Here is a 27,223-nt window from a genome sequence, read left to right as displayed (position 1 = left end):
GATCTTCACCAACAACAATAACGTGCATGTGCTGTGCATAACCCTAGGCATATTTTGCTAATGTGCTGTTAAAATAACAATGAAATGCTGTGTTACTGACTTTAGACCAGGTTTTTGTTGGCCAATGGTGCGATCAATTTCTGCTGCCGCAAGATAGCAATACGCCCAGAATGCACCTGAACACACCTCCCTGTAAGACCAGCACGCCCATGGGCGGAAAGATGGGTGCAGGTGCATTTGTTATTTCAACGACGTGGGCGCTGGACGGAAAAGAAACAACCGCGTCGGTCTTAAAATAGCAAAGACACTTGCGTCGGGCTACAAGATAGGGCCCTGTTAGGCCTCCAGTTTCACAGTGGTGGGGTTGGTTGTTGGTGGAATGTGGTTAGAAAGTTGCTGAAGTGAACTGAAATTTCCGTAACAAAAGTAATCTCTGTAAATGTCACACACACGTTTTTAAAGCGGGTTTGAGGGTTATTAACATGTTTCTGGCTGTATGTGCTTGTCTTTATCAAGGCAGAAAGTGTTTGAAGATGTCCGGCGTTTCGTGAATGCCGATGACATCATCAACCAGGTAGTGTTTGACCTGGAAGACAGCAGGTAGGTAAACAACACAAACGTGTATTAGGCTAGGATTTTTTTACAGGTGTGGATTTAGATTGCAAACATTTCCTTTCCTTCACTTACTAAAATTAAATAACACGTCTATCTCTGTCTGTCAGTCTCCAGTGTCCGTCTGATTCCTTGAGGTTTTTCTCAAAGTTCGAGTGTGGGAACTTAAGGAAGGCTGTTCAGGTCCGACGGTATGGATACACACACACACACACACACACACAACACACACACACACACACACACACACACACACACACACACACACACACACACACACACACACACTCATCATTAACTTGGTAAGCCAACACACAGAAGCAGTTTTTTTCTTCTTCTCCTGTGTAGATATGAATATGACCTGATATTGAATGCAGATGCGAACTGTAACCAGCATGCCCAGTGGTTCTACTTTGAAGTCAGTAACATGGTGGCAGACGTCCCCTACCGTTTTAATGTCATCAACTGTGAGAAGAGCAACAGCCAGTTCAACTATGGTGAGAGGTTTTGTGTGTGTGTGTGTGTGTGTGTGTGTGTGTGTGTGTGGGGCTCTCTGTTCAACAAAGCATTGAAAGCACACTGAGTTGCCTCAGGGTTCCTTGAGCCTTTTTCTTTTAAACCAAGAGCGCCATCTTGTGGACTCAGATGATAAAGAGAATTGTTCACGAAGCTTTATTTGGCAATTTACTTCCCATAGCACATCTGGTGAGCTTTTACAGGATCTTACTCGCCTCATGGCTTTTTTTTCTGTCATAGTATGGGTTCCCAAAAGGGCCTACGCATTGTTTTAAGCATCTATCAGATGAGCAAAAACATTTTGGACTTGCTCCATTTTCACACCAAAGTCAAATTTCAAACCGAGCTGATGTAAAAAAAGAAAAATGTAAAAAGAAAAGCAGCTCTTCACGTGAAAAAAAATTGAGACTACAGGAAGACCGGCTAGTTCACAGACAAACAGGAGCTCAGTTTAGGGGTGGGGGGGGGAATGGCCTACATTTACACGTAACTAATGTGTTATGCTTTGACCCACTAACAAAGCCCATTCTGTCTCAAGCTTCATTTCTCGATTAAATCTATGCCATAGGTACATTCATATGTACGCGCATATACTGACCCTAGGCTGTAGCCTAACATGCCCCTCCCCAGAAATGTAACTATGCACAATGCGGACAACTGTGATTGGTCCGATTGGCTGCGGCTTGGGAACATAGCATTTTTTCTTATGATTTCCCCCTTTTTGATTCCCTACTTGCTCTGAAGCTAACCCCCATCACTCTCTCACTCACTCTTTCACACGCCACACACTCCCCACGCACTCAAACTACGTACCAGCTACTTTCTTAAGAGATACGCTAGACTGATGTAGACACATCAGCGCGCAAGCATAAATCCTCACTACGGTGTAGGACAAAAACACATACACACACACACACACACACACACACACACAGAGTGTGGTGGCTAAAGGAGCATGCTTCTCGCTGTGTTTTCTCTCTTCTCCACAGTTGGTCCGTCCAAAATAGACCATCCACTACAGCTAAATACACAGACACACACACACACACACACACACACACACACACACACACACACACACACACACACACACACACACACACACACACACAGACAAAAGAATTGCAAAAGACACTCAGTATCTCCAGTAGCAATTTCAGTTCTTTCATACACACTTACCACACACTGATTCGTACACTGGCCTTCGTACCGGAAAATAGCTCTTTTTAACGTATTTCTGGAAATTGCTTTCATCTCAGAAAGAACTGAATGAGTAGAAGAAAGTGGGGCTCTTCCAAAGCAGTCTGTATCTCATTGTACAGAAAATGGCTTTTCTTCTGAAAGATTGTAATGTGCTGACAGGCTACAAAAGCATCCAACTCTCTATGTTCAACCCCTGGAGATTTGATGCTTTCAGTTCAACAAGAACAGTGGCTATTTACCTTTTTCAGCACCAGGGCTAAAACCCAGAATAAAAAAAAAAAACATGGTTACTGAAGTGGAGAGTTTGGCTCACCATTCTTCATGGAGTTTCTGCCAGTCAGGGATATGTGGAGGACTAATGTGACTCAGGACTCAGGCAATGCAAGACTACTTTACAAGGATGACCTATCAGGAACTAAAGTATGAGTAATCAACAGGAAGAAAAAACCTCGTCTTTATTGGATTCATATATTTTATTTGCCCCACTCATCATAGCTTGTGTCCATAAAGAGGAGAAATCCTGAGGGGAGAGGGAGGCCATCACCCTCACCAGAGCTCTCACCTGATTATTAATTACACACAATGCAAACAACAAAGGCAGTTACACAGTGTTCACAGCAAAGTGATCGTTTTAGCCTTTTCTGAATGATGTAACTATTAGCCTGTGAACCACATGTCTTGCGTCTGGAATCCTGCTGTGATACAACAAACACTTTCAAAACCTTCCAGTGAAAACAGGAGTCCATCTGGAACCAAACAACTCGGCAACAATCAGAACAGCTGGACGACGAGACACATCACCCCTTCGCTCCTCTCTTGTACACTTGTCTGTCTGTGTGTCTGCCTGCCTGTCTGTCTGTGTATCTGTCTGTGTGTGACTGCCTGCCTGCCTGTCTGTGTGTCTGTGTGTCTGTTTGTACTTGATATATCTGGAGAACAGTTCATCCAATGTAATTCACACCTGGCGGGTGTAATTCTGCAGACCCAGTTGCATGCAGTGTGGAATTTGGTGCAATGTGGACATGTAACACATTCAATATTAATAAACCTCGAATAACCAAAGGAACAGTTCTGTGCAGCAGCGGGGGTGGGGGGTGGGGGGGGCTTCAGTGCAGGCTGACTCCAGCATGTCTTTACCTGGCTGAGACGGCATGCATCGGGTGCTTTCAATTCCAATACAGGCTCCTAATGCTGCATGGATAGCATGGATAATCATGCATCATATGGTAATGTGAAACAACAACGTAACAAGTATCATATTTTGTATAGATAAATGTAGTAGTTGCCTACAATGTTTTCCTATGAAGTACAAGTGCAAAGTTCGTCAGTAGTACACAGATTTTAAGTACTCTGGGCGCCTTTTGTATTTTGGAGTACAATGATTTATAATAGTAACCTATAATATCATAATGAATGTAAAGCAACATTAGGCAAGTCTATGCAGTGGTGTGAGGTGGCAGCCATTTTGAAAGGGGGTGATCTGTTGCTCTATTTTTTAATGGTCATTTTATTGTTTGTTTGTAATGTTTATGTATTTTTTTTATTAGTTTTTATATATTTGTATTAAAGTCTATCTGGGGACATGCTGATGTTCTACTGTGCAGTACTTTGCTATGTGACATTGGTCGGTGCAATGAACTTCTCTAGGAAATAAATATAGAAGTAATAAATACATACATTCCTTTATGGACTGTATAGTCCTAAATCAGACAATAACCTTTTATTATAAAACATAAATAATATTATTGAGACAGTCACAGCCAGCACGGTCCACAGCGTCAGAAGCCACCAGCTTTAAGTGTGTGTGTGTGTGTGTGTGTGTGTGTGTGTGTGTGTGTGTGTGTGTGTGTGTGTGTGTGTGTGTGTGTGTGTGTGTGTGTGTGTGTGTGTGTGTGTGTGTGTGTGTGTGTTTGTGTGTGTGTGTGTGTGTGTGTGTCTGTGTCTGTGTGTGTGTGTGTGTGTGTGTGTCTGTGTGTCTGTGTGTCTGTGTGTGTCTATGTGTGTTTGCAGGAATGCAGCCGGTGCTGTACTCAGTAAGGGAAGCTCTGGAAGGTAGACCTCACTGGCTCAGGACCGGGACTGAAATATGTTACTTCAGGTATGAATGAAAGCAGATTCAGTGTGTTCTTCCTTTAGTAGCAGAACCAATAGCTGTACTTGCTCGGAGTCCAATCACATGCCGCAGATTATGACATCATCAGACCACAGAGGGCGCTCAGACCTGGGAAATATATGATTTTCTAGAAATTACTTTTATTGTGCTATCATGTTTCTGGAAGCTGTCTCTTCAGAAGAGTCTGAATGACTTGGATGAATTAGTCATAACTCAACGATAAACCATATGATACAGCGGCTCAAACACATAAGAAAGTGGTGTGTGGAGAGCAGAACAGTCCAGCGATTGCTCAGTGCTGAAGATCTTACATACACTACTTGAGAAGGATCTTTTATCTACACATAACACAACTTATTGTATGTTACTCTCTCTCTATTTTATCCTCCAGAAACCACTTTTGTCCAGCTCGGGGCAGAAAGAGAACGACATTTTATACTCTAACCTTCACCATCACCTTCAAACACAATGAGGACGTCTGCTACATGGCCTACCATTATCCCCACACATACTCTGCTCTGAAGGTACACATCCATCCATCCACCCATCCATCCAAGAATGACAACTCAGTGTGCTTTCAAGCCTTTGTGAACAGGGAGCGCCAAATAGTAGCTCAGAAAATAAAGAGAAGGCCTCATTAAAGGTCCAGTGCGTAACGTGTATAGTTGTTCATTATCAAGATCTGTGTTTCCCGTTCACAAACTTGTCCTTTTTCGTGAATATTTACCACCAACATCAATTCCAAGTATTCCTTTTGGCTTGGAATTTTCCATTTTCACTTGCATGAAATGCGCCATCTTGAAATACGTTAGCCGGTGAGGAACATACAGGAGCTACTGCTCCGCCTTTCACTTTTTCAGTGTCACATGATAAACTCCCAGGTGCTGCTAATGGGTATCGCCGCTTACCGGCCCCGGCAAGTTTGAAGAAGGAAACATGGAGTCTTCTTCTTCACCCCAAAAAAGAAAGGAGGGTAATAAGAGTTAGAGGCCGTCTTTTTGAAGCGTGAAGGCTACCGTAGCTGTAATACATACTTTGAACTGCGTGGCGCAAGAGAGTTGATGGCGATATACGATCTCAACACTAGATCGGAGAGATTCTTACACATTGGACCTTTAAGCTTCATTTGGACATTACGACTATTTTGCCATAACAATACATGTAATGTGGTCAGTTTTACCAAAAACTCTGCTCCAACTCCCCCTTAACCCAACAGAAGAATAGCAACCAATACAGCTGAACAGACAATACATATATGTATACCCTTAACACCCATATTCTAAGGCTCCTACCAGTCTCGAAGCTCCTGTTGTTCTTGGGTCAAGTTTGACCCCTTTAAAAAATGTCTATATCTGAAATATGGTTTTCTTTTTAACCAAATTACCACAAAAAAATGGATTGGATTCCTTCCAACGCTCTTGGCAAATACAATTGATCACTTTCATTCCTCTGACCTTAACTACTAGTCAAAATAATTCATAGTTTTTGCTTTTTAAACTCAAACATTAGGTATAATTCTACATAAATGGTGGTTATTGACCATGAATTCCAAAAAGTAGTAAAACTAGTAAGGTGGTGTCATTGAAAACTAAAAAAAAAAGTCTGAAAAAGGGACAAAAATGTCTTTTTAATCAGCATTTTAACCCGGGATGACAACTCAAGGGTTAAACAACTCCGATGCACCTCACCACGTCCCTGCATCTGCACACTATAAACAGTACTATCAGACGTTCATACACTTCATCCGTAGACCACAATAACCACAGCTACGGAGCTGCAGCGCCTTCAATTTGTCTAAAACATTGTTTAATCCAAAAGATTTTTCCAAACTCTATTTGACGCAGTATTAACCCTCGTGTTGTCTTCCTGTTGACTTGCAACTTTGTGGTTTTTTTTCTAGGTTAAAATTTCAACACTTTGTTCTTTTTCTACACTTTTCTCCCCGTTTTTGTCCATTTTATTCCTATTTTTTGACGCTTTTTTAATTATGTTTTTGTCAAGTTTCGAACAATATATTTGTCGCTTTTTCCAATGTTTTATGTCACTTTTTCCCATTTTTTTGGTCACTTTTTCAGCATATCATGTCAATGTCATATTTATTTGTATAGCACATTTCCAAGGCCGAGGCCTACCAAAGTACTTCACAGTAAAAAGCACAAAAAAAATAAATATGAAACAGATACAATAGAAGACATAATAAAATAACAAATACTAAGAAAATAGAATACAACATTCATCAAGGCGGCTCCCCTGATCATGTCAGTCTTCATGTCAATGTTGACTTTTTTTAATGTTTATTGAGTCCTATTTTTCTATGTGCTTTACATTGTCCGTTTTAAATTCCCTAAAATACATTCCTCACCAAATATCTTTAGTTTTCAAGACAGAACCATGAATGCCAGAATCATGCTTTAGTTGCCACAAATGGATAATGTAGGAAAACTAATTAAATATGTTGGCTTACACACTTGTGTCTGTCAGGCTCATCTGAGGGTGCTGCAGAAATCCGTGGACCCTGCCAAGGTGTTTTTCCAGCAGCAGAATCTTTGTGGCACTTTGGCTGGAAACTGGTGTCCAGTAGTCACCATCACAGCCTGTCCTGCCAGCAGGGGCTGGAGAGACATGCACCAGCTCCGTGAGTAATGCTGTGTGTGTCTGTCTGTGTGTGTGTGTGTGTGTGTGTGTGTGTGTTTGAGCAGACAAACAGACAGCCCTCCCGACAGAGACAGATATCCCATGCTTTGTTTGTTTTTCACGGCTTAATTGAAAGCCAGTGATCCTTAGCAGTTGGAAATATGAAGAAATAATTTGTTTAAGAGAAAACCATGTGAGATTCATCATTCATCAACATTAGCATACTATTATACTGTAGCTTCTATCCCACAATGGGCATTTGTGCATAACAATTATGCCATTTCATCTTGTCATTTCCCCCAAATGCTCCAACACATTCAGCGCTTCAGGAATTGAAAAGAACTGCTTGACTTCACTATTGATACTGATGCATTTTAATATGTAACAAACTAGTTGGAATGGTTTACTATGAAATGCGCTCTCCTGTACCTCCAGTAAACACTGGTGTTTCCAACTACACAGACAGAATTTGTACAAGACGATGGGTTCATCATTCATGACCCAGCTGGGTGTTCTGCCACGAGCAATTCAACTTCCATCCCTCAGTGTTTGTTTTCCTTGTATTTGCACTCTACATTGATTTGTTCAGGTCGCCAAATCCCATCGTCACCGAAGGTGTTACTGTTGATCTGTAGCACGTCCCAAAGGTTGCCGGTCGCCTTCAGGTGCAGCAGGGAGGAGATCTCCCTCCATGTGAGGGCAGCTGATGTTCACTTGAACAAGGCAATTAACCTTAACACCTTAAAAATGTGACTTTCCACTCTGAAGCTGTTTCCATCCACACGTTTATTTCTGAATTAAGTGATATTGAATGAGAAATGCCTTATGGAAACAGTAAAATTCGATTGAATTTCATGAATATGGACTCAAAGGAAATACGTTTGGTCTCATCGGATTTTATCTAGATCGATATGTTATTTGCTAAATAAATAATGAATTTCCATTAAGTTTCAGGTAATTTTATGGTTGCAACCTGCCACAAAACGAAGAAGAAGAAGTTTTGGTTCATTTCTGCCCAGTATTTCCGCTCTATCCGCACACAAAGACAGATGGAAGTGGACGGACGAGGGGACAAGAGACTTTCTGAATTTAATTGATCAGGAACTCACGAAGGAAATGGCCAACAGAGGTTAGGACAAGCCGTGGGACGTCCTGCAGAGTCAATGGAAGACGGTCAGACAGAGAGACATGTCTAAAAAAAGAGTCTCGCAGCGGTGCCGGAGGGACAATAAATGTAGTGTTGGTAGATGGCGCGAACCATTTTGTCTAGAAAAACTTTGTTCCCAAATGTTAGCTTGAATGTTGTGTGGTTCAGTGTGAATATGAATGGAAACACCTTACAGTGTCTCAAATCAATTCAATATACCAATGTGATCGCAAAACAGCTTGTGACGTCATTACGCACAGGTTTTTATTGGCTTTAAAGACGTTGGATGGAAACATTCTTTGACCAGCTTTATTCGCATGAGTTTTTTCACCGAACTTCAAATAATTCGATTGACAAGTGGATGATACTTGGCTTGTGACTGACGGAGCACAGAGGCTCCTACGAATGCTGGACTGTTTTATTCCTGAGGGGAACCGTGGTATGTGTGAGTATGGGAGTGTGTCTTTGTTGGACAAAGAACCCAAACTTGAGGACAGACAAGGCCTGGAAAAACAGCCAATCAGATGCAGTCTTCTGCCTGAATGTGGAAATGAGTATGCTAATCAGGTCTAATTACAAGCTGTGGGTGTAGTTTAATGGCACATGTAGCCATTTGTTTCACCAGTGTGTTCAGAAAATCATCGTGATGATGCCTAAATGAAGTTCTGCTCTTTTGGCGTCGTTCTTAGACATTCTGGCTTTTCTTCGGAGGGGAAGGATTAGACAAAGCAGCCCTCGTCCTGCCTCACTCCTCTAGTCTCTAATTAAAAAGGCTTCCAGTGCAATCACAGCTCATCTGTGAAAGCCGTTAATTATCAAACATAATCTCATTTAGCAGAACCGTCATAGCCTCCAGGTAGATGGAGCCGGATGAGGACAGTTTCTCTGTCACACTTTATGCTCCAACTCTTTCTTCCATTTCTCTAGTTTCTGTCTCTCACTCTATCTGTCCCCATCTGTATCCGTCTTATTTTGCTTGTTGTTCTGTGATAAGTCAAAAATCAACTGAAAGATGCAGCCAGTGCCAACTAAGACTAGTTATATGTTTGAATGAAATGATTGTGATTCTACGAGCTGAAAGCACCGATAAGTAATCAGTGTGAGAAAATAGAGACAATAACACAAGATGTGTCCTCGCCTGTGTGTTGCACAATGCAGAGTGACACTGAGTGCAGAGCATAAATGAGATAGTGTGAGAGTACTATTTGACTGGTAATGCATCATTTATTTGTGAGGACACAATCCTTAACACAACCAATACCACATGCACACACATAGACACACACACTTACACATCTGTCCCACCGTATATAAGTTAAAGGTGTAGGACAGTCTGTCTACTGTCCACTGTCCCCATCAGGGCACAGAACACACAATCCAAACTTTGTTATTGTGATTCATAATACACTTTTAGTATACCGTCATGAGGGGATTACCCCCCCCCGTACCTCCTGTTGTTGCTGGATCTTCATCCGACTGCTCTAATGTCATCTCTGGCCTGTGCCACACAGGTGGGGCACACCTTCCTGGTATATCAGTCATCAGAAGATGTGCCTGTAGGGTCTGTCCTGATAGGCCAAGTGATTGATGGGCTCTCTCTCGTCCAAATGTTCACACAGACTGGCTCACAGTCTCACAGCACAGACACACACCAGCCAGATCCCATTCACACTGCTGCAGGAAAGATTTCTGCTGAAAAAGTTGTATATCATTGTGTGCAACAGTAGTTGTTGACATGTCACAAGACGATCACACAACTAAACCTCTGGACACATGTATTTAGAATATTAGTACTTAGAACCAAATTCTGCTGCTACTGTGCTTACAGTTTTCAAGAGTTATTTATTGCAACGTGTCATGTGCATAACTTTAAAAGAACATAAAGTATAAGAATATTTAAAAATCTGACAAAACAAGGTGTTTACAAGACTTCATAGCCACAAAGGCCATGACAAAGTGTCTGTTTTGAATGTGTACAGTTTATAGTATAGTAAGGATGTGCAGGTAAGAAGTGGATCAGAAGTGGATCAAGCCCATGTCATTAGAGGTCCCCGGGTCTTGTTGAGGCCCATTGCATTTGGGACAAAACTGTTCTCATGGCTTGAGGTTTTGGTCCTAACGGACCACAGTCTCCTGCCAAGTGGGAGTGTGTCAATGACGTTGGTGTGAGGGGTGGAAAGGATTGGCCACAATCTTTCCGGCCTGCATTAGGACCCTAGAGACATACAGGTCCTAGAGGGTCCTTAGCAGTGGCAGTAGCGTACCATGGAGATGGACCCACAATCACCCACAATCACCCACCTGTAGGCAGATTAATCTCCTTCCTCAGCCCAAAGAGTGGTGTCGTCGACAAACTTCAGGAGCTTGACAGACTGGTGACTGGAGGTGTAGCTGATGTTCACTTGAACACCTTAAACATGTGACTTTCCACTCTGAAGCTGTTTCTATCCACACATTTCTATCTGAATTAAGTGATATTGACTGAAAAATGCCTTATGGGAACATTAAAATTTGATGGAATTTCATGAATATCGACTCAAACGAAATACATTCGGTCTCATTGGATTTTATCTTGATTGATATACGTCTTATGCGATAAACACTGATTGAAACGTTATTTGCTGAATAAATAATGAATTGCGATTAAGTTTCAGGTCATTTTATGGTTGCAACCCGCCACACAATGAAGAAGAAGAAGTTTTAGTTAATTTCCGCCCAGTGTTTCCTCTCTGCCTGCACACATGACGAATGTCAACAAAGACAGATTGAAGTGGACGGACGAGGAGACGAAAGACTTTCTGAATTTAATTTACTAGCAAATTATAACTGCTATTTTAGAAAGCAAAAATCTAAGAAATGCAATAATTTATCAAGAACTCGCAAAGCTAATGGGCTACAAAGGTTACGACAAGCCGTGGGACGTCGTCCGGAGTAAATGGGCGCTCAAACAACGAGACATGTCTCACAAAAGAGAGTTGTCTCAAAGTTGTGTCATTTGTCAGATGGCGCAATCCGCAATAGTTGTGTGATTCAGTGCAAAAATGAATGGAAACACCTTACAGAAAGAAGAGCAGAAGGGAGAGGACACAGCTTTGGTGGTCAGAGAGTCAGAGACACGTTTCCCCAACGTCACACGCTCCTTCTTGTCAGATAGGAAAAGTCTGATCTACCTCCAGGTGGAGTCAGGCACATGCAGCTGGGACTAATGTCCTGCAGCAGAGAGGGGAGGATTGAGCTGAAATCCACCAGCAGGCTCCTGGCATAGGTTCCTGAGGAGTCCAGGTGCCGGAGGATGAAGTGAAAAGCCATGTTGACTGCATCCTCTCAAGATTTCTTTATTGTCATTCCACTGTACACTGTAGTACGAAATTACATGCAACGTTCACAGCTTTAAAAAATATAACACAGAAACAATTAAAAACACCATAGAAAAATCAATATTAGCTATCTAAATGAAAATAAATAAATGCATGTATGGATGTGCTGTGTCTACAGATCTGTTCGCTCTGTCGGCAAACTGCAGGGGTCCGGGACTGGGTCGGTAAGGGATTTGAGGTGTAACAAAACTAGGTGTTTAAAACACTTCATAACCACAAAGGTCAGAGCGACGGGTCTGAAGTCATTCAGTCCTGTGATCTTTGATTTTTAGGGACGGCTGGTACGTGGCATGTCTCCAGTGAGGTGCTAAAGATGTCAGTGAACACCAGAGATGGGCACACTAGTTAAGGGTTGAAGGAGAGAGGGAAGGCCCTTTTTAAACAGTCATTTGTGCGTTTAGGGCGTGTACAAATCTAACAGAAAACAACCAGTCAGATAGAGATACAGGTTGAAAACAGATCATCTGCGTGCACAGACTTACAGTCGGTCAGAGTTGAAGCATCAAGCAAGTCTGTCTCTTTAAACTGGTTTATTAAAGCTGGAGCTCTGCTCACGTGATTGCACTGTCTACAGCTGTCAGACATCCTTGTAGTGATGTCATGTTGTTGTCAGATCTCAGAAATTAACATTGTGAGTACAGTTTTATTATATCTCATAGAAATGATGGACAAAGCGGTGGAAATTAGGGTAAATCATTAGTGTCCCTAATGTTGTTTTGCTGGCTTCTTACATTCTGGTGAACAAGAGAAAATATTTCTGCAATTATCAGTCTGAGGTTTTTATGTTATTAGACTCCAAAGTCCATATTAGTTTAATGCTGATGAAGCCCACAGTAAAATAATGCAAAATCTTAATCTATTTTAATTGATTTCCTACAAATCCAGTGTATACACTTGTGTATTATTGTCTCAAACACGTCTGAGGCGTTCTAACACCTCCCTACCTATAATAGCAAAAGCAAGCTGTAAACGGACCAGTGAAAAATAATAACCTTTTTAATGACTAAGGACAGAGCATTCTCTATCCACGTGTTGCTCGTTCTGGATATCTGTTCGACAGCAGACTGTCATTGAGCTCAAACAACCCTGACTGATCACACACTCTGCCATCTGTTGGCACACTATCACAAACCAATCACTGACACTCAGAAATGTTAAGTATGACCCTTGCACAACCTGACAATTATCACTCATGACTTCTGCTAGCCGACATAATTGGCCAGCTGTCACTATTGTTTTGATGTGTGTAGAGGAAACACCATCAGCACTGCTTTAATTAAAGACCTGATCTGGGTAATTGATTGATGCCCGGCACTCTAAGAACACAGATGATAACACAGAGGCAGTTCTGCGGTGAAAGACGGTGCCACTGAGTTTACATAACGTCTGGTTACTTGAGTTTCACAGATGACTGTTACTGTGCCAGATGATTCTGGAGCATGCTGTATGTAATGTCTCTGTCTGTCTCTGTCCAGGGAATCGTCCCTGTATTGTGCTAACAGGCCGCGTCCATCCCGGTGAGTCCAATGCCAGCTGGATGATGAAGGGCACCCTGGAGTTCCTGTGCAGCAGTGACCCGGTGGCCCAGAGTCTGAGGGAGGCCTTTGTCTTCAAGCTCATCCCCATGCTCAACCCAGATGGAGTCATCAATGGCACGTAGGTGGGAGGCATGAACCGTGCAGGATGCAGGACTCCACACCACGCATTGTGACTCACTCATTTAGATGTTGATATGACAAACTGCAAACAGCAGATATTGATAGGACAGAATAATAATTGTGCCATCTCTTTTTCTCTTTCCTTATAAAATCAAACTGTACTTAGTACAGTAAGCAGTTAACCTGACACCCTAGATGGTTTGTTACACAGAATAGTCTAAGAAGCCGTCACTGGTTTGGTAATGGGCAGGCACTTAAAAATACATGGCAGCTGATTGGTTGAACCATCTGTCTATTACGTGCATCATAGTTTTTTAAATGAAGAGTCGGCCGTCACACGCTCCTAAACCACGCTGTGGCTGCCAGGAGCTCCGCAGTGGATGCTGTTTGACTCGGTCTGCTGCTGATCAGACACACACAGACGTTACTGGCAGCCTGACAAGATGGATTCTAGTCCGATATGTAATCCCACGATCCTCTTGTGCTTGCTGCTTTTCCCCAGTCCAATGCTATGTAAGCAAAAAGTAGTAGTTTAGTCCAAATGTAATAAGACTGAAGACTCGCTGAGGGGTTTTAGATCTATCTGGCCAAGCTGTTTCCTTTCAAAGACTTTGCTCTTTTAATGAGCGCTTGAAGTGCCAGTGCCTTTACTGAGTCGAAAAGAAACTCATGCGGAATATATTGTTATGTAAATGTAGAAAAGGTACATAATTTATGTTTAGTGTCTAGGATTTGAACTCGTCACTCCTCATGAGGAAACATCAAGCTCAGACCAGTGGGGAGTGATGATTGGGTTAGTCCAGGGTTAGTCTACTCAGAGTTCAGGGTTAGTCTACTCAGACTTTAGGGAATTCAGGGTTAGTCTACTCTGAGTTCAGGGTCAGTCCACTCAGACTTTAGGGTTAGTCCACTCAGAGTTCAGGTTTAGTCTACTCAGACTTTAGGGAATTCAGGGTTAGTCTACTCAGAGTTCAGGGTTAGTCCACTCAGACTTTAGGGTTAGTCCACTCAGAGTTTAGGGTTAGATTAAATGTTTGTTAAACCAGCCTTTTCTCTTTCTGTTTTAAGCAACATTCCTGAGACATTGTGCTCCATGTTGGCATGATAGTATCTCATTAATCTTTAAAGTCTGAACTGCTGTCATCAGGCAGAATGGATCCATAGATTCATGTTGTGTGCACCAGAGTCTGACCTCACCATCTGAATGTGGCAGCAGAAATCCATAATATTCTGCTGTCCAGGTGTGCAGCCTCAGCTTCCTGTTGTAGGAGATGCTCTTTGGTAGACCTTGGCTGTAATGCCTGCGTGTTTGACTTCTTCTTCTGGCCATTCCCTTCTGACCTCTCATGAACAAGGTGTTTTCATCCAGGGAATAGATGCTCACCTTTCTCTGTAAACTCTAAATACTGCTGTGGGGAACATCAGGAGATGTTAATCTTAATGTATCCTTAATTAGTCCCACAAGGGGAAATAACATCAATTTATCAGAGTCAGATTAACTCAGATCACATGAGCAACAACAACACGTGGTCACCTAAATGCTTTGAGCTGCTGCCACACATCAGCTGATTAGACATTTGCATTAAGGAGCAGGTGTACAAGTGTACCTCGTAAAGTGGCCGCTAAGTGGACATCCAAATGCTCTGTAGAACCTGATTTTCCTCAGTCTGTCTCTATCCCCAAACAGTCCTTTAGTCTGCTGTGTGTGTGTGTGTGTGTGTGTGTGTGTGTGTGTGTGTGTGTGTGTGTGTGTGTGTGTGTGTGTGTGTGTGTGTGTGTGTGTGTGTGTGTGTGTGTGTGTGTGATGTAAGACTTGCTACACAACTCTGACATTTCACAGGAATTAAGTTGGACACCGCAGGGATTTACTCATCGTGCTGTCAGCCCTCTTCCCGTCTCTCTTTTCTCCTCAGACTTTCTTTTCTTTTCTTTCTTTCTCGTGCCAATATTCTGAGTTTGAAATTGGTGTGAAATACTGAAAGCACCACATAGCTCTTTACCATTCTCTGTTGGTTTGTGTGTGGATTTGGACTCCTTAAAGACATTTGAACCATTAGACAAGCAGGACCAGTAGGGTTCTCTCATCAGTATTAGAAAAGGTTAGGTTTTTCTCATGTTGTGTGCTAAATAGCTTTGATTAGCAGGGACATCCTCTCATTTTTTGTGTGTCTTTTACGTCCTGTTTACTCGCACATGGTTATTTGGACAAACAAAGACATGTCCCTTGGTTTGTGCCCTTTGTTTAACGGAGAATTCGCCTCTGAAAACGAGTCTTTCTAAAAACTCAGATCAGAAATCTTTGTTGTAAACTGAGACAACCGAAAGGTTTAGGCAGCCGAGGAGGTGAGGAAGATAAGAGAGAGGAAGTGATTCCTTGCTGCTGTTGCTATTTTCTGGATTCTCATTGGCTAACGTGGGCTTGAGCCTCTCATTACACACCACCTACAGGTTTGGCGTGCTCTTGATGGAATATACAGTAGCTTGAGAAAGTTTACACCCCCACTCTAAAGTCGATTAAAAAGAGGAATAAAAAAAACATATTTTGGAAATTGATCTTAATGCCTTAATTAAAAAAAAAGGAAAACCCAACCTTTTAAGGACACCCTTTTTCTTTGTGAATGAATAATGTATTGTAAATAAATAAATGCTCTTCCTTAAAATACAGGGGGCGTAAGTATACACCCCCGATGTTGAATTACAGGGGGCATTAATATACACCCCCCTATGTTAAATTCCCATAGAGGCCAGTTATTTCATGGATCAGGATACTATGCATCCTGATGAAGTTCCCTTGGACTTTGGAATTAAAATAGCCCCCCACGGTGTTATTTCAGTTAGCTTAATAGCTGGTTTGATTTGCATTGAGAGATGATTTTATAGAAAGTTCCCCATGCCTATCTCAAGGTATGGTGAAGGGTATGTAAAGATGTGCCTGCCTCTATGGGAATTTAACATTGAGGGGGGGTGTAGTTATGCCCCCTGTATTTTAAGGAAGAACATTTATTTATTTACAAAACATTATTCATTCACAAAGAAAATTGGTTGGAGTTTCCTAATGTTTTTGAATTAAGGCATTAAGATCAATTTCAAAAATAAGTTCTTTTAGCCCTCTTTTTAATCAGCTTTAGCGTGGGTGTGTAAACTTTCTCAAGCTACTGTATACATGGGTACGTGTAAATGAACACTTTTCTGAAAACTGACACGTGTGCACAATGTTATTTTTGAAAGCGGATAAGGAAATGTCCGTTTATGAAAATAGCGGCCCACGTGTAAACTTAGTCTAAGACCACATTAATGTCTCCTGGAAAAATATGAAAAAAGAATGAAGTGCCATCATGGAACCCTGCAAACTCACTCAAAGCTGCACTAACTTATTTGTGTTCCACCTTTTCATTAGTACCTTAACTAAAGGTGACATGTTGAACCCTATGAGCAGCTGCCTGTTTCCACATGCAGCAGTTACAGAGCCACATGATTATTCATCAGGAGTCTTTGTGTCTGTGTCCACCTGATGAATGTCAGTCCAATATTTTCTCACTTTCTGCTGTTTTTAGTCTCCTGAGGGAAACATGTGTCCCTGTAGCTGCTCCTCTATGTTGCTCTCTGACTGTCTGCCTGCTGCTGAGCAGGTAGAGTACAGAGAGTTGTTGAGAGCTTTGTGTCTGGAACCAGCTGCTGCTACAGAGCAGCTTGAAAGGAGCAGTCATTCTCTGTAGGTTTGTACTGCGAGCGACAACTTTCACATTTCACATATCATTTCCATTTTGATTAGTGCAGCCAATGTTTTAGCTCCGGATAGAGCTCAATGATTTTGATTGGCATGACTATCACTATCAAGTGTAATTTGTGAGTCACACGGTGTGTAATGTCTGAAAATCATAAGCATGCTCAACCAAAGAGTGACTTTCTTCCTTCAACTTTTAAAAAAAAATATCTTGAAGAAGCTATAGCCACAAGAGATCCAAATATCTAAGATCGTATCTCCAGGAAACAGTGTCTAAAAGTTTAAAACAACCTTTTTCATGTTTTGCTTGTGGTCATGTAATAATCTAGGAAATATCTGAAGAAAAGTCAGATATAGTGGGATTTTACAGTATTGAGGGTCAGATGTGTGCTAGACTTACAAAGTGTCTGATCTTTTGGAGATGATGATGCCTGGGATAATTGCGTTTGGAGTCTTTGGAAGTATGACATTTATTTAGTTGCTTTAAAAAGAGACCATGAAGGAGAGGAGAGCTGTGAAATGAGCAAGCAGAGAAAAGACCGTGTGTGTGTGGTGTGTGTGTGTGTGTGTGTGTGGTGTGTGTGTGTGGTGTGTGTGTGTGTGTGTGTGTGTGTGTGTGTGTGTGTGTGTGTGTGTGTGTGTGTGTGTGTGGTGTGGTGTGTGTGTGTGTGTGTGTGCTCAGCTCTCCTTGTGAGTCACCAAAGCTGTGAGAATCAGGGATACTCTCATTCTAATGAAACTAAATGAATGCCACATGTGCCAGCTGTGTGCTCCTGATTAGTGATAATCGGGCTGCAAAACACGATAAAGAACTGTTAATCAACAACCGAACCCAACCTGTTTTATTTTTTGTGAATTTTTTTCACACATTTCACCCTCTTCACCCTCATCTGGCTCCAAAATACCAAGATGTCAACAGCCAAAATGCCAATGTCAAGGTTTTAAAGGTGCCATGCTACGTGTATTTCATGACTTTGTGGTAATGTCTGAAGATCAACCATGGACTCTGTAATATTCTTTGTGTGAAAAAAATGCCTTGGTTACCTTGTTTCAAGCCATATAGTCAACGAGCTAAGCTGCTTGACTCTGATTGGCTCACAGCTAGCCAATGAAAGCCTGGCTATCAGAACCCTTTACCCAGCCCAACTGAGCGAGCCCATGAATATTAATGAGCTCAGGCAACGTGACGTCACACTGACCAGCTGTTGTGATTGGTCTGATTTCTCCTCTTATTTCTTTTCAGTGGCTAGAGCTGACAGAGGAGTTAGCAGTTCATCTTCACATTCACCACATAACACACACACACACATGGATCTAAAATATTTCAAAAAATGCAAGTAAAAACGGTTTTGTGTGGCAGGGGGCCTTTTTAAAACAATAGCCCACAAACCAATGGCTGATGTCATGGTGTAAAGATCCACTTCTCTGTCACAGTTAATGGGACTGAGACAAGGACTCCAAGGTTCAGCTACAGCTGTCAGAGTGCTCTCTTTCTCCTCCGGCCACAGTAGTAGAACGATCTAGGATAATTAAACACACACATTGCTCCAAACGGTTCTTTAATGTTGAATAGCAGCACAACAAGTAGCCCCTTGTTACAAGCTAGCAATGAAACACAACAAAGCCTGTCACTGGAAAGGTGTTTTGACTTAACGTTAGCAATCCAACAATCATAGGTAGCTACAACGTTTTTGAAATGATTCCCATCCTCTGAGAAAAGTTTATTTCATGGATTTCACAAATTTCAGTATGACACGTTATGCCGTAAACCGTTATAATCTGAGCGTGCACGACTCAAATCTGCACTCAACTCACATCGGGGAGTGACACTTTCAACGCTTTGCTAAGCAGGGAGTGCCGTCTAGTGGGCTCAGAGAGTAAAGGAAATGTGGACGTCACTAGTTTCCCCCAAAACTTATTTGGCAAATGAATGAATATTATTTCGTGGTTTAGGAAATTTTCTGTAATCATCCATCCATCCATCCATCCATCCATCTATCTTCATCTGCTTATCCGGTATCGGGTCGCGGTGGCAGCAGCTCCAATAGGGGACCCTTCCCCTTCCCGAGCCACATCAACCAGCTCCGACTGGGGGATCCCGAGGCGTTCCCAGGCCAGGTTAGAGATATAATCTCTCCACCTAGTCCTGGGTCTTCCCCGAGGCCTCCTCCCAGCTGGACGTGCCTGGACCACCTCCCTAGGGAGGCGCCCAGGAGGCATCCTTACCAGATGCCCGAACCACCTCAACTGGCTCCTTTTGACGCGAAGGAGCAGCGGCTCTACTCCGAGCTCCTCTCGGATGACTGACCTTCTCACCCTATCTCTAAGGGAGAAGCCAGCCCCCCTCCTGAGGAAACCCATTTCGGCCGCTTGTACCCTGGATCTCGTTCTTTCGGTCATGACCAAGCCTTCATGACCATAGGTGAGGGTAGGAACGAAAATTGCCCGGTAGATCGAGAGCTTTGCCTTCTGGCTCAGCTCCCTTTTCGTCACAACGGTGCGATAAACAGAATGTAATACCTCACCCGCTGCTCCGATTCTCCGACCAATCTCACGCTCCATGGTCCCCTCACTCACGAACAAGACCCCAAAGTACTTAAACTCCTTCACTTGGGGTAAGGACTCATTCCCTACCTGAAGAAAGCCATCCATCGGTTTCCTGCTGAGAACCATGGCCTCAGATTTAGAGGTGCTGATCCTCATCCCAGCCGCTTCACACTCGGCTGCAAACCGATCCAGTGAGTGCTGAAGGTCACAGACCGATGAGCCCATCAGGACCACATCACCTGCAAAAAGCAGCGATGAGATCCTGAGCCCACTGAACTGCAACCCCTCCCCGCCCCGACTACGCCTTGATATCCTGTCCATAAATATTATAAACAGGATTAGTGACAAAGCGCAGCCCTGGCGGAGGCCAACCCTCACCTGGAACGAGTCCGACTTACTGCCGAAAACCCGGACACAACTCTCGCTTCGGTCATACAGAGATTGGATAGCCATGAGAAGGGACCCCCTCACCCCATACTTCCGCAGCACCTCCCACAATTTCTCCCGGGGGACCCGGTCATACGCCTTCTCCAGATCCACAAAACACATGTAGACTGGTTGGGCATACTCCCAAGCCCCCTCCAAGATCCTTGCGAGAGTAAAGATCTGGTCCGTTGTTCCACAGCCAGGACGGAATCCGCATTGTTCCTCTTCAATCCGAGGTTCGACCATCGGCCGAACCCTTCTTTCCAGCACCTTGGAGTAGACTTTACCAGGGAGGCTGAGAAGTGTGATACCCCTGTAATTGGCACACACCCTCTGGTCCCCCTTTTTGAAGAGGGGAACCACCACCCCGGTCTGCCACTCCTTAGGCACCGTCCCAGACTTCCCTCCACACCCAGAGCTTTCAGCATTTCTGGACGGATCTCATCAATCCCTGGGGCTTTGCCGCTGTGGAGTTGTTTGACTACCTCAGCGACTTCCACCAAGGAAATTTACGACAATCCATCATCCTCCAGCTCTGCCTCTACCACAGAGGGTGTGTCAGCTGGATTTAGGAGTTCCTCAAAGTGTTCCTTCCACCGCTCTATTACCTCCCCAGTTGAGGTCAACAAAGTCCCACCCTTACTGTAAAAAGCTTGGATGATTCCTCGCTTCCCACTCCTGAGGTGGCGAACGGTTTTCCAGAAGCACCTTGGTGCCAACCGAAAGTCCTTCTCCATGTCTTCTCCGAACTTCTCCCACACCCGCTGCTTTGCCTCTGTCACGGCAGAGGCTGCCGCCCTTCGGGCCCGTCTGTACCTTGCGACTTCCTCCGGAGTCCTCCGGGATAACATATCCCGGAAGGACTCCTTCTTCAGTTGGACGGCTTCCCTTACCCCCGGTGTCCACCAGGGTGTTCATGGGTTACCCCTTGAGGCACCTAAGACCCTAAGACCACAGCTCGCCGCCGCAGCTTCAGCAATGGAAACTTTGAACATTGTCCACTCAGGTCCAATGCCCCCAGCCTCCACAGGGATGCCCGAAAAGCTCCGCCGGAGGTGTGAATTGAAAGTCTGTTGGACAGGGGCCTCCTCCAGACGTTCCCAATTTACCCGCACTACGCGTTTGGGCTTACCAGGTCTGTCCAGAGTCCTCCCCTATCCCCTGACCCAACTCACCACCAGATGGTGATCAGTTGACAGCTCTGCCCCTTTCTTCACCCGAGTGTCCAAAACATACGGCCTCAGATCAGATGAAACGATTATAAAATCGATCATGGACCTTTGGCCTAGGGTGCTCTGGTACCATGTACACTTATGAGCATCCCTATGTTCGAACATGGTGTTTGTGATGGACAATCCATGACTAGCACAGAAGTCCAACAACAGACAACCACTCTGGTTCAGATCAGGGAGGCCGTTCCTCCCAATCACGCCTCTCCAAGTATCTCCATCATCACCCACGTGTGCGTTGAAGTCCCCCAGCAGAACTATGGAGTCTCCTACTGGAGCCCCATACAGGACTCCATTCAGGGTCTCCAAGAAGGCCGAATACTCCGAACTCTTGTTTGGTGCATATGCACAAACAGTCAACAGAGTTTTCCCCCCCATCACCCGCAGGCGTAGGAAGGCGACCCTCTCGTCCACCGGGGTAAACTCCAACGCAGCGGCGCTCAGCCGGGGGCTTGTGAGTATCCCCACACCCGCCCGGCGCCTCACACCCTGGGCTACTCCGGAGTAGGACAGAGTCCAACCCCTATCCAGGAGTATGGTTCCAGAACCGAGACTGTGCGTAGACGTAAGCCCCACCAGATCTAACTGGTAGCGCTCCACCTCTCGCACAAGTTCCGGCTCCTTCCCCCACAGAGAGGTGACATTCCACGTCCCCAGAGCAAGCCTCTGCCGCCCGGGTCTGGTCCGTCGAAGCCCCTGACCTTTGCCGCCACCCATGTGGCAGCGCACCCGACCCCACTGGTTCCTCCCACAGGTTGTGGGCCCATGAGACGGAGAGAGAGGTGCCACGTAGCTTTTTCGGGCTGTGCCCGACCGGGCTCCGTGGCAAACCCGGCCACCAGGCGCTCGCTGACGAGCCCGCCGTCTGGGCCTGGCTCCAGACGGGGGCCCCGGGCTTCCTCCGGGCGGGGTCACTCGATCTCTTCCTCATTTTTCCATAGGATTTTTTTCTGTAATCATTTATCCATCAATATCCTCAATAAGCATGTGCTTGTGAGCAGGCACTCTCTCTGGTTCAGTGGGTGAATTTATAGTCACTCACAGGAGCACAGATAGACTTTATGATTACTACATTGCTCCACAGTAGGTCAGTGGTTGAATTAGTTAACATGGCATTAATCTTCCGCTCTATTCTTATTTCTGTCAGCATAATTCAAACTCAAACCCTACCATAACTATAATGCATCATACGTCAACACACGGCTGGTATATATAGTATATGCTGCATGTCTATATATTTATTCAAGTCTATGCTGGTTGATGATTTGGTCCAAGTTCATTTTGATACTAATGAGCCCACACAAACACTTAAAGGCTGATAAACATACAGGGATTTAAACAAAGCTGTGGGCTGTGGTAGAATCAAATAGTTTCATGCAGCAAATTAACTGCCAGGCTGCCAGATAAAACAAACACACAAAAACACACACACACACACACACACACACACACACACACACACACACACACACACGCCTGAGGGCATGCTGCTAAGGAAAATAAGTTGACAAAGACTTTTAACAGTGTTAGATCCCTGTGTTTCTGTGTGTCTGCAGCCCCGGGACAGAGCTGAGGATGGGAGGCACGTCACAGGGCGAGAGACCTAGAGAGAGAGAGAGAGAGAGAGAGGGTGAAAAAGATTAGTGCAAGACAGAGAGGGAAACAGTGTTAAAAAAAGAAAGATGGAAAGGAGGCAGACACAGATAAGACTGAAGAAAGTGCTCGAAACTTGGTATCAGGAGAAATCAATAAAGCCTTAAAGGAGTACACCAAGTTTTGGGGAAAATTTCCCATTGGACAAGTTGTCCATGAAGCTAGTGGTTACCGGTGGTTTAGCTTGAGTCCACGTCAGGAAATGAGAACAAAAATAAAAAAAAGTGCAGTCAAGGCGGCTGAAAACCCAAATGCATTACTAGAGCCGTGGAACAATAACAGTAATACGCAGACAACAACGGGACGGTTGTGGTTAGGAAGAGAATAACGCGGAAAGGAACTGCAACACGCGGGACGCTATCCCTGGTCTCCGAGCTTCAGCTTTTCAATACTACTCGCTACCGTAATGGTTCTGTTATCATGAAATAGGCTTCCTATTAAAATACATTAGGTCCATAGTCAACACACGAAAATAAGGACATTAACGTGACCTGTACATGAATCAATAGATAAAATAACGTGACCATTTCACCAGACTGGAATCTGTATCCAGAACCCCATACACTTAGCTACCAGCGGAGCTAACTAATTGAACTGTCGTCATCTGTTCAGCTCGCCTCTGGCCCCGCCTATATCAGAAGTGTAAATGTATGTGAGTGTTTATCCGCCTTGTACGGCAGCCTCTGCCACAGTGTATGAGAGTGTGTGAATAGTGAAAGTAGTGTGAATAGTTCTATTGGTTCTACTATGTAAAAATGTTTTGAGTAGTCCTTAAGACTAGAAAAGCGTTGTATCCCGAGAAATCTGGATTTCCAGGGTACAAAGCTGCTGGAACACATCCTGGTCCTGAACATGGTGTGCATTAAAGACAGAAGGCACAGGACTTCCGGAAGCAAATGGAGTAGACAGGTGCGTCAGAGCTTCTCTCCCACTTTAATTTCAAAATACTCCGTTCAAAACTCGTCATTCTGCTCACTATCTGGATAAAACAATTTATGAACGGAGGGAGAAACATGGCGAGCCATAAAAAATCGACAAGAATGCTCAAAGCTCAGGATAAAAGTGCCCAAGTAGCTCAGGCTAACACGTTTCTGGAGCAAGCTAACGACAACGTGGCTAGTTCGGAAGCTGAGAGCCCTGGAACGAACATGGACTCGGAGGGAATACTTAAGGCCATCGATGGTTTGAAGACTGCTTTAAAGGATGATAATGCGAAGCTACAAGAAAATATTGACCATCTGGGACATGAGATCAACGGTAAGCTGGACAATATTGCTACTGAGGTCCAGGGCCTGGCAGAGCGGGTTGACGAGGCGGAGGCCCGCGTTCATCAAGTGGAGACCTGGGCAAAGGAGGCAACCGAGGCGCTGTGCTTCTGCATCGAACAACAGCGGAAAACACAGCTTAAGGTGCTTGATTTAGAGTCTCGCTCCAGAAGAAACAACGTCCGTGTATTTGGGGTACCAGAGGGAAAGGAGGGGAACTCAACTATACAGTATATCGAGACGTTTCTGAGAAGCCAGCTACAACTACCGGAGGACCTGGATTTGAACATACAGCGCGCACATCGCACTCTGGCAACTAAACCCCCACCCGACTCACCACCGAGAGCGATTATTGTCAATTTTCTGGAATTTTCCACAAAGGAAAAGATCTTAAGAGAAGTGTGGAAAAAAGGCAAGATCCAGGTGGGCCCTTCTATTATTCACTTTGATCACGATTATGCACCTGAGATAGTGAAGAAGCGCAGAGAATATAACGTTATCAAGAAAGCGCTCAAAGTGAAAGGCATCCGCTTTCAAACACCGTTTACCAACATGAGGATCCACTGGGAATCAGGAACCCGCACATATTCCAGCGCTCGGGAAGCCTATAACGAGCTGAAGAGACACGGAATTCAGTCGGAGGAACCGGTGACAGCCGACGGTGGCTCCAGAGCGGAGTGGAGTCTCCGGGAGCTGCTGGGCTGGCAACCGGCGGATAACAGCGGCGCGCGGTTGGTGGACCCAGAACAAACGGGTTTTCCCAGCAAGCTTAGCAAAGTGAAAATGGGCAGAATTCTAAATAAGCAGCATTTTTTGTCTGGGCTCTGTTTAATTTGGTGGGAGGGCATGGTTTTTTTTTTTTTTTTCCTCTCCGTGGTAATGGTGGATTTTCTTTCTCAAAGGGTTTACTGTCTTTTGGGCCTCTCGTTTGAGAGGTTTAACCCTCGATTTAAGGGGTCACATTTTCAAACCTTTTTTTAACCAGGAAAAAAAAAACCCCTGAGATAAAAATCTCTTTTTACAAGAGTGCCCTGGAAAGTGCAGGCACTTTTTAGACAGAGACATTTAAAATGTAAATACATAAACACACTTTCATATTTTCAAAAAACAATGTATATAAAAACCGGGGTCCTAATCAATTTAAAAAAGGACAACGACTGCCCTTTCCGGCCCCTTTAACAACCCTTTTAAAAAAAAAATGAGACCAACCCTTCAAATGGATTTTCTTTTTGAAGCGTTTCCATGCAGGGGGGGCTGCAAAATTAAAAGCCCTTTTTGCCAAAGTCAGTGCGGGCTTGGGGGACTGTCAACAAAACCGACCTGTGACGCAGGTGTTTTGGCCCTGCAACCGGGGCGTGTAGGTGTTCAAAAAGGAGGAAGAATCCTAAACTCCCTTTAAAAAAAAAGGGGCCATGACCAACGCCGAATGGAGTAAAACCACCGACCGAATACAACAAACAGGGAGAGTGAGAGATTTTAAGTTTGGATGAATCTAAAGGGCCCTGAAACAGTGCCAAAGCGAAGCCTGGAGGTTAAAGCATTTTAAAAAAAAAATACCGTAGTCCAACACGACAAGATTTTGCATTTACTATTTGTTTTTTGATTCAAATGAAAACAAGATTTGGATTCAAAAGAAAAACCTATTAAATTTTCAGTTTTTTAAAAATCTTGGTATGCTTTAAAAAGACAATGTTTGGCGAGGTAAACCCCAAAATTTTGAAATGTGCACTTCAATTTTCGGTCCCCAAAAAGTGAAAAAGGGTTGGGGACATATTCTTAGTTTTTTTTCCCCAGAGTGAAAGTCATGACTTTAGTTTTTTAGAGTTAAGAACCAAATTTAAAAAACCCAGTTATTTTTCAAGATAAAAAAGGGACGAAAAGTTTGTGATGCTTGACAAATGGGCCCCAAAAAACAATAGAAACAGGTACCCGGGGAGTAATGAATTTTGTTTTTTTATATTATTGCAGAGGTTGTTTAAAATGTAAAAAGAAAGGGCCCAAGGATTGAGCCCTGAGGCCCCCCTTTTGAAATTTTTTAAGGGGGCGAAGAACCACTATTGCCCCATGTGTTCTCCTGTAGGAAAATTTTAAACCTCCCATGTTGTTCGATAGTCCATAAGGGAGTTTTGAAGGAAATTTTATGGTCACTTTTTCAAAATTTTTGACAAACAAAAAATAGGTGCACAGGGGTTTTTAGTAAAATTTTGTTGGGCATTAAAACTTCAAACAGTGTTATTGACTGGGGGTTTTCCCAAAACCCCGGATTGAAATCAGTCAGAATTTTTTTAAATTAGAAGTTTTTAATTGCTCAAATGATGTTTCCCATAATTAGCAAATACTGCCCAATTTAGAAATGGGCTATTTTTTATTTTGTTTGAGGTCACCCCCTTTGGAAGGGGGGAACTTTGGGAAATTTTTCCAGATGGCGGTACCTGATTTGTGGCAAAAGAAAGGTTAATTAGATATTAATGGATGGCTATCAGATCTGCAGATTTTTAAAAAAAGGTTCTTTGGGTCTGGGACCCGGATTTTTTTGGATCTAATCCTTTAAGGGCCCTTCCCTTTATTCTTGGGGTATGTTTGAAATGAAATGGTTGGTTTTGGGGAGAAACGACAAAAAAAACGTGGGGAGTGGAGATTGAATTTTTAGTTTTCATAAAGGGAGTGCGTAATAAAATGTTTATTAAAACATTGAGAATTTGTCTTTGAATGATTTTTTGTCATCAACAACAATAAAAGATGGATTTTGTCTTGTTTTTTCTTAATATTTGATGTTTTTTCCAAATTGAGGGGTTTTTTAAATTTTGGATGTTTCAGAAAAAAAATAAGCGTTTTGGGCCCTTAGAATTTTGAAGACAAGTTTGCGTAACCGCCGAATTAACCAACAGCTAAAGCTTTGACTTCCTATTTTGGCCCAGGCCCTGTTTTTGCCAGAAGAAGGGTCGACAGTTCATTTTAAACCAAAAAATTTTTTCGCCCTTCACCTTTGTCTTTTGAGGGGGGGGTTATTTCCAGGCCGTGAAACCCTTTATAAAAAGCCAAAACTTTTTAAAAACCTCACAACAAGAAAAACTTCCCCCAAAAAAATCATACAATCAGAAAAAAGCCTTGCACGGGAA

At 43.5% G+C, this 27,223-nt stretch overlaps 1 protein-coding gene across 1 annotated transcript in view; it reads left to right on the top strand.

Moving 5' to 3' along the window:
• agbl1 (AGBL carboxypeptidase 1) overlaps window positions 1–27,223 on the top strand; it is a 119,204-nt gene that overhangs the window by 70,815 nt on the left and 21,166 nt on the right. The window contains exons 15-22 of the mRNA XM_032523385.1: window positions 517–600; window positions 723–803; window positions 961–1,109; window positions 4,342–4,429; window positions 4,836–4,968; window positions 6,926–7,079; window positions 13,078–13,260; window positions 23,914–24,858. Of these exons, the coding sequence (XP_032379276.1) occupies window positions 517–600; window positions 723–803; window positions 961–1,109; window positions 4,342–4,429; window positions 4,836–4,968; window positions 6,926–7,079; window positions 13,078–13,260; window positions 23,914–24,858 (1,817 nt within the window). The remainder of the gene's footprint in view (window positions 1–516; window positions 601–722; window positions 804–960; window positions 1,110–4,341; window positions 4,430–4,835; window positions 4,969–6,925; window positions 7,080–13,077; window positions 13,261–23,913; window positions 24,859–27,223) is intronic.

Source organism: Etheostoma spectabile, chromosome 8 (genome assembly GCF_008692095.1).
Source record: "Etheostoma spectabile isolate EspeVRDwgs_2016 chromosome 8, UIUC_Espe_1.0, whole genome shotgun sequence".
In the NCBI taxonomy this organism is placed as follows: Eukaryota; Metazoa; Chordata; class Actinopteri; order Perciformes; family Percidae; genus Etheostoma; species Etheostoma spectabile.
Note: the sequence above shows the minus strand (reverse complement) of the source record. Positions and strands in the feature narration are given on the sequence as shown.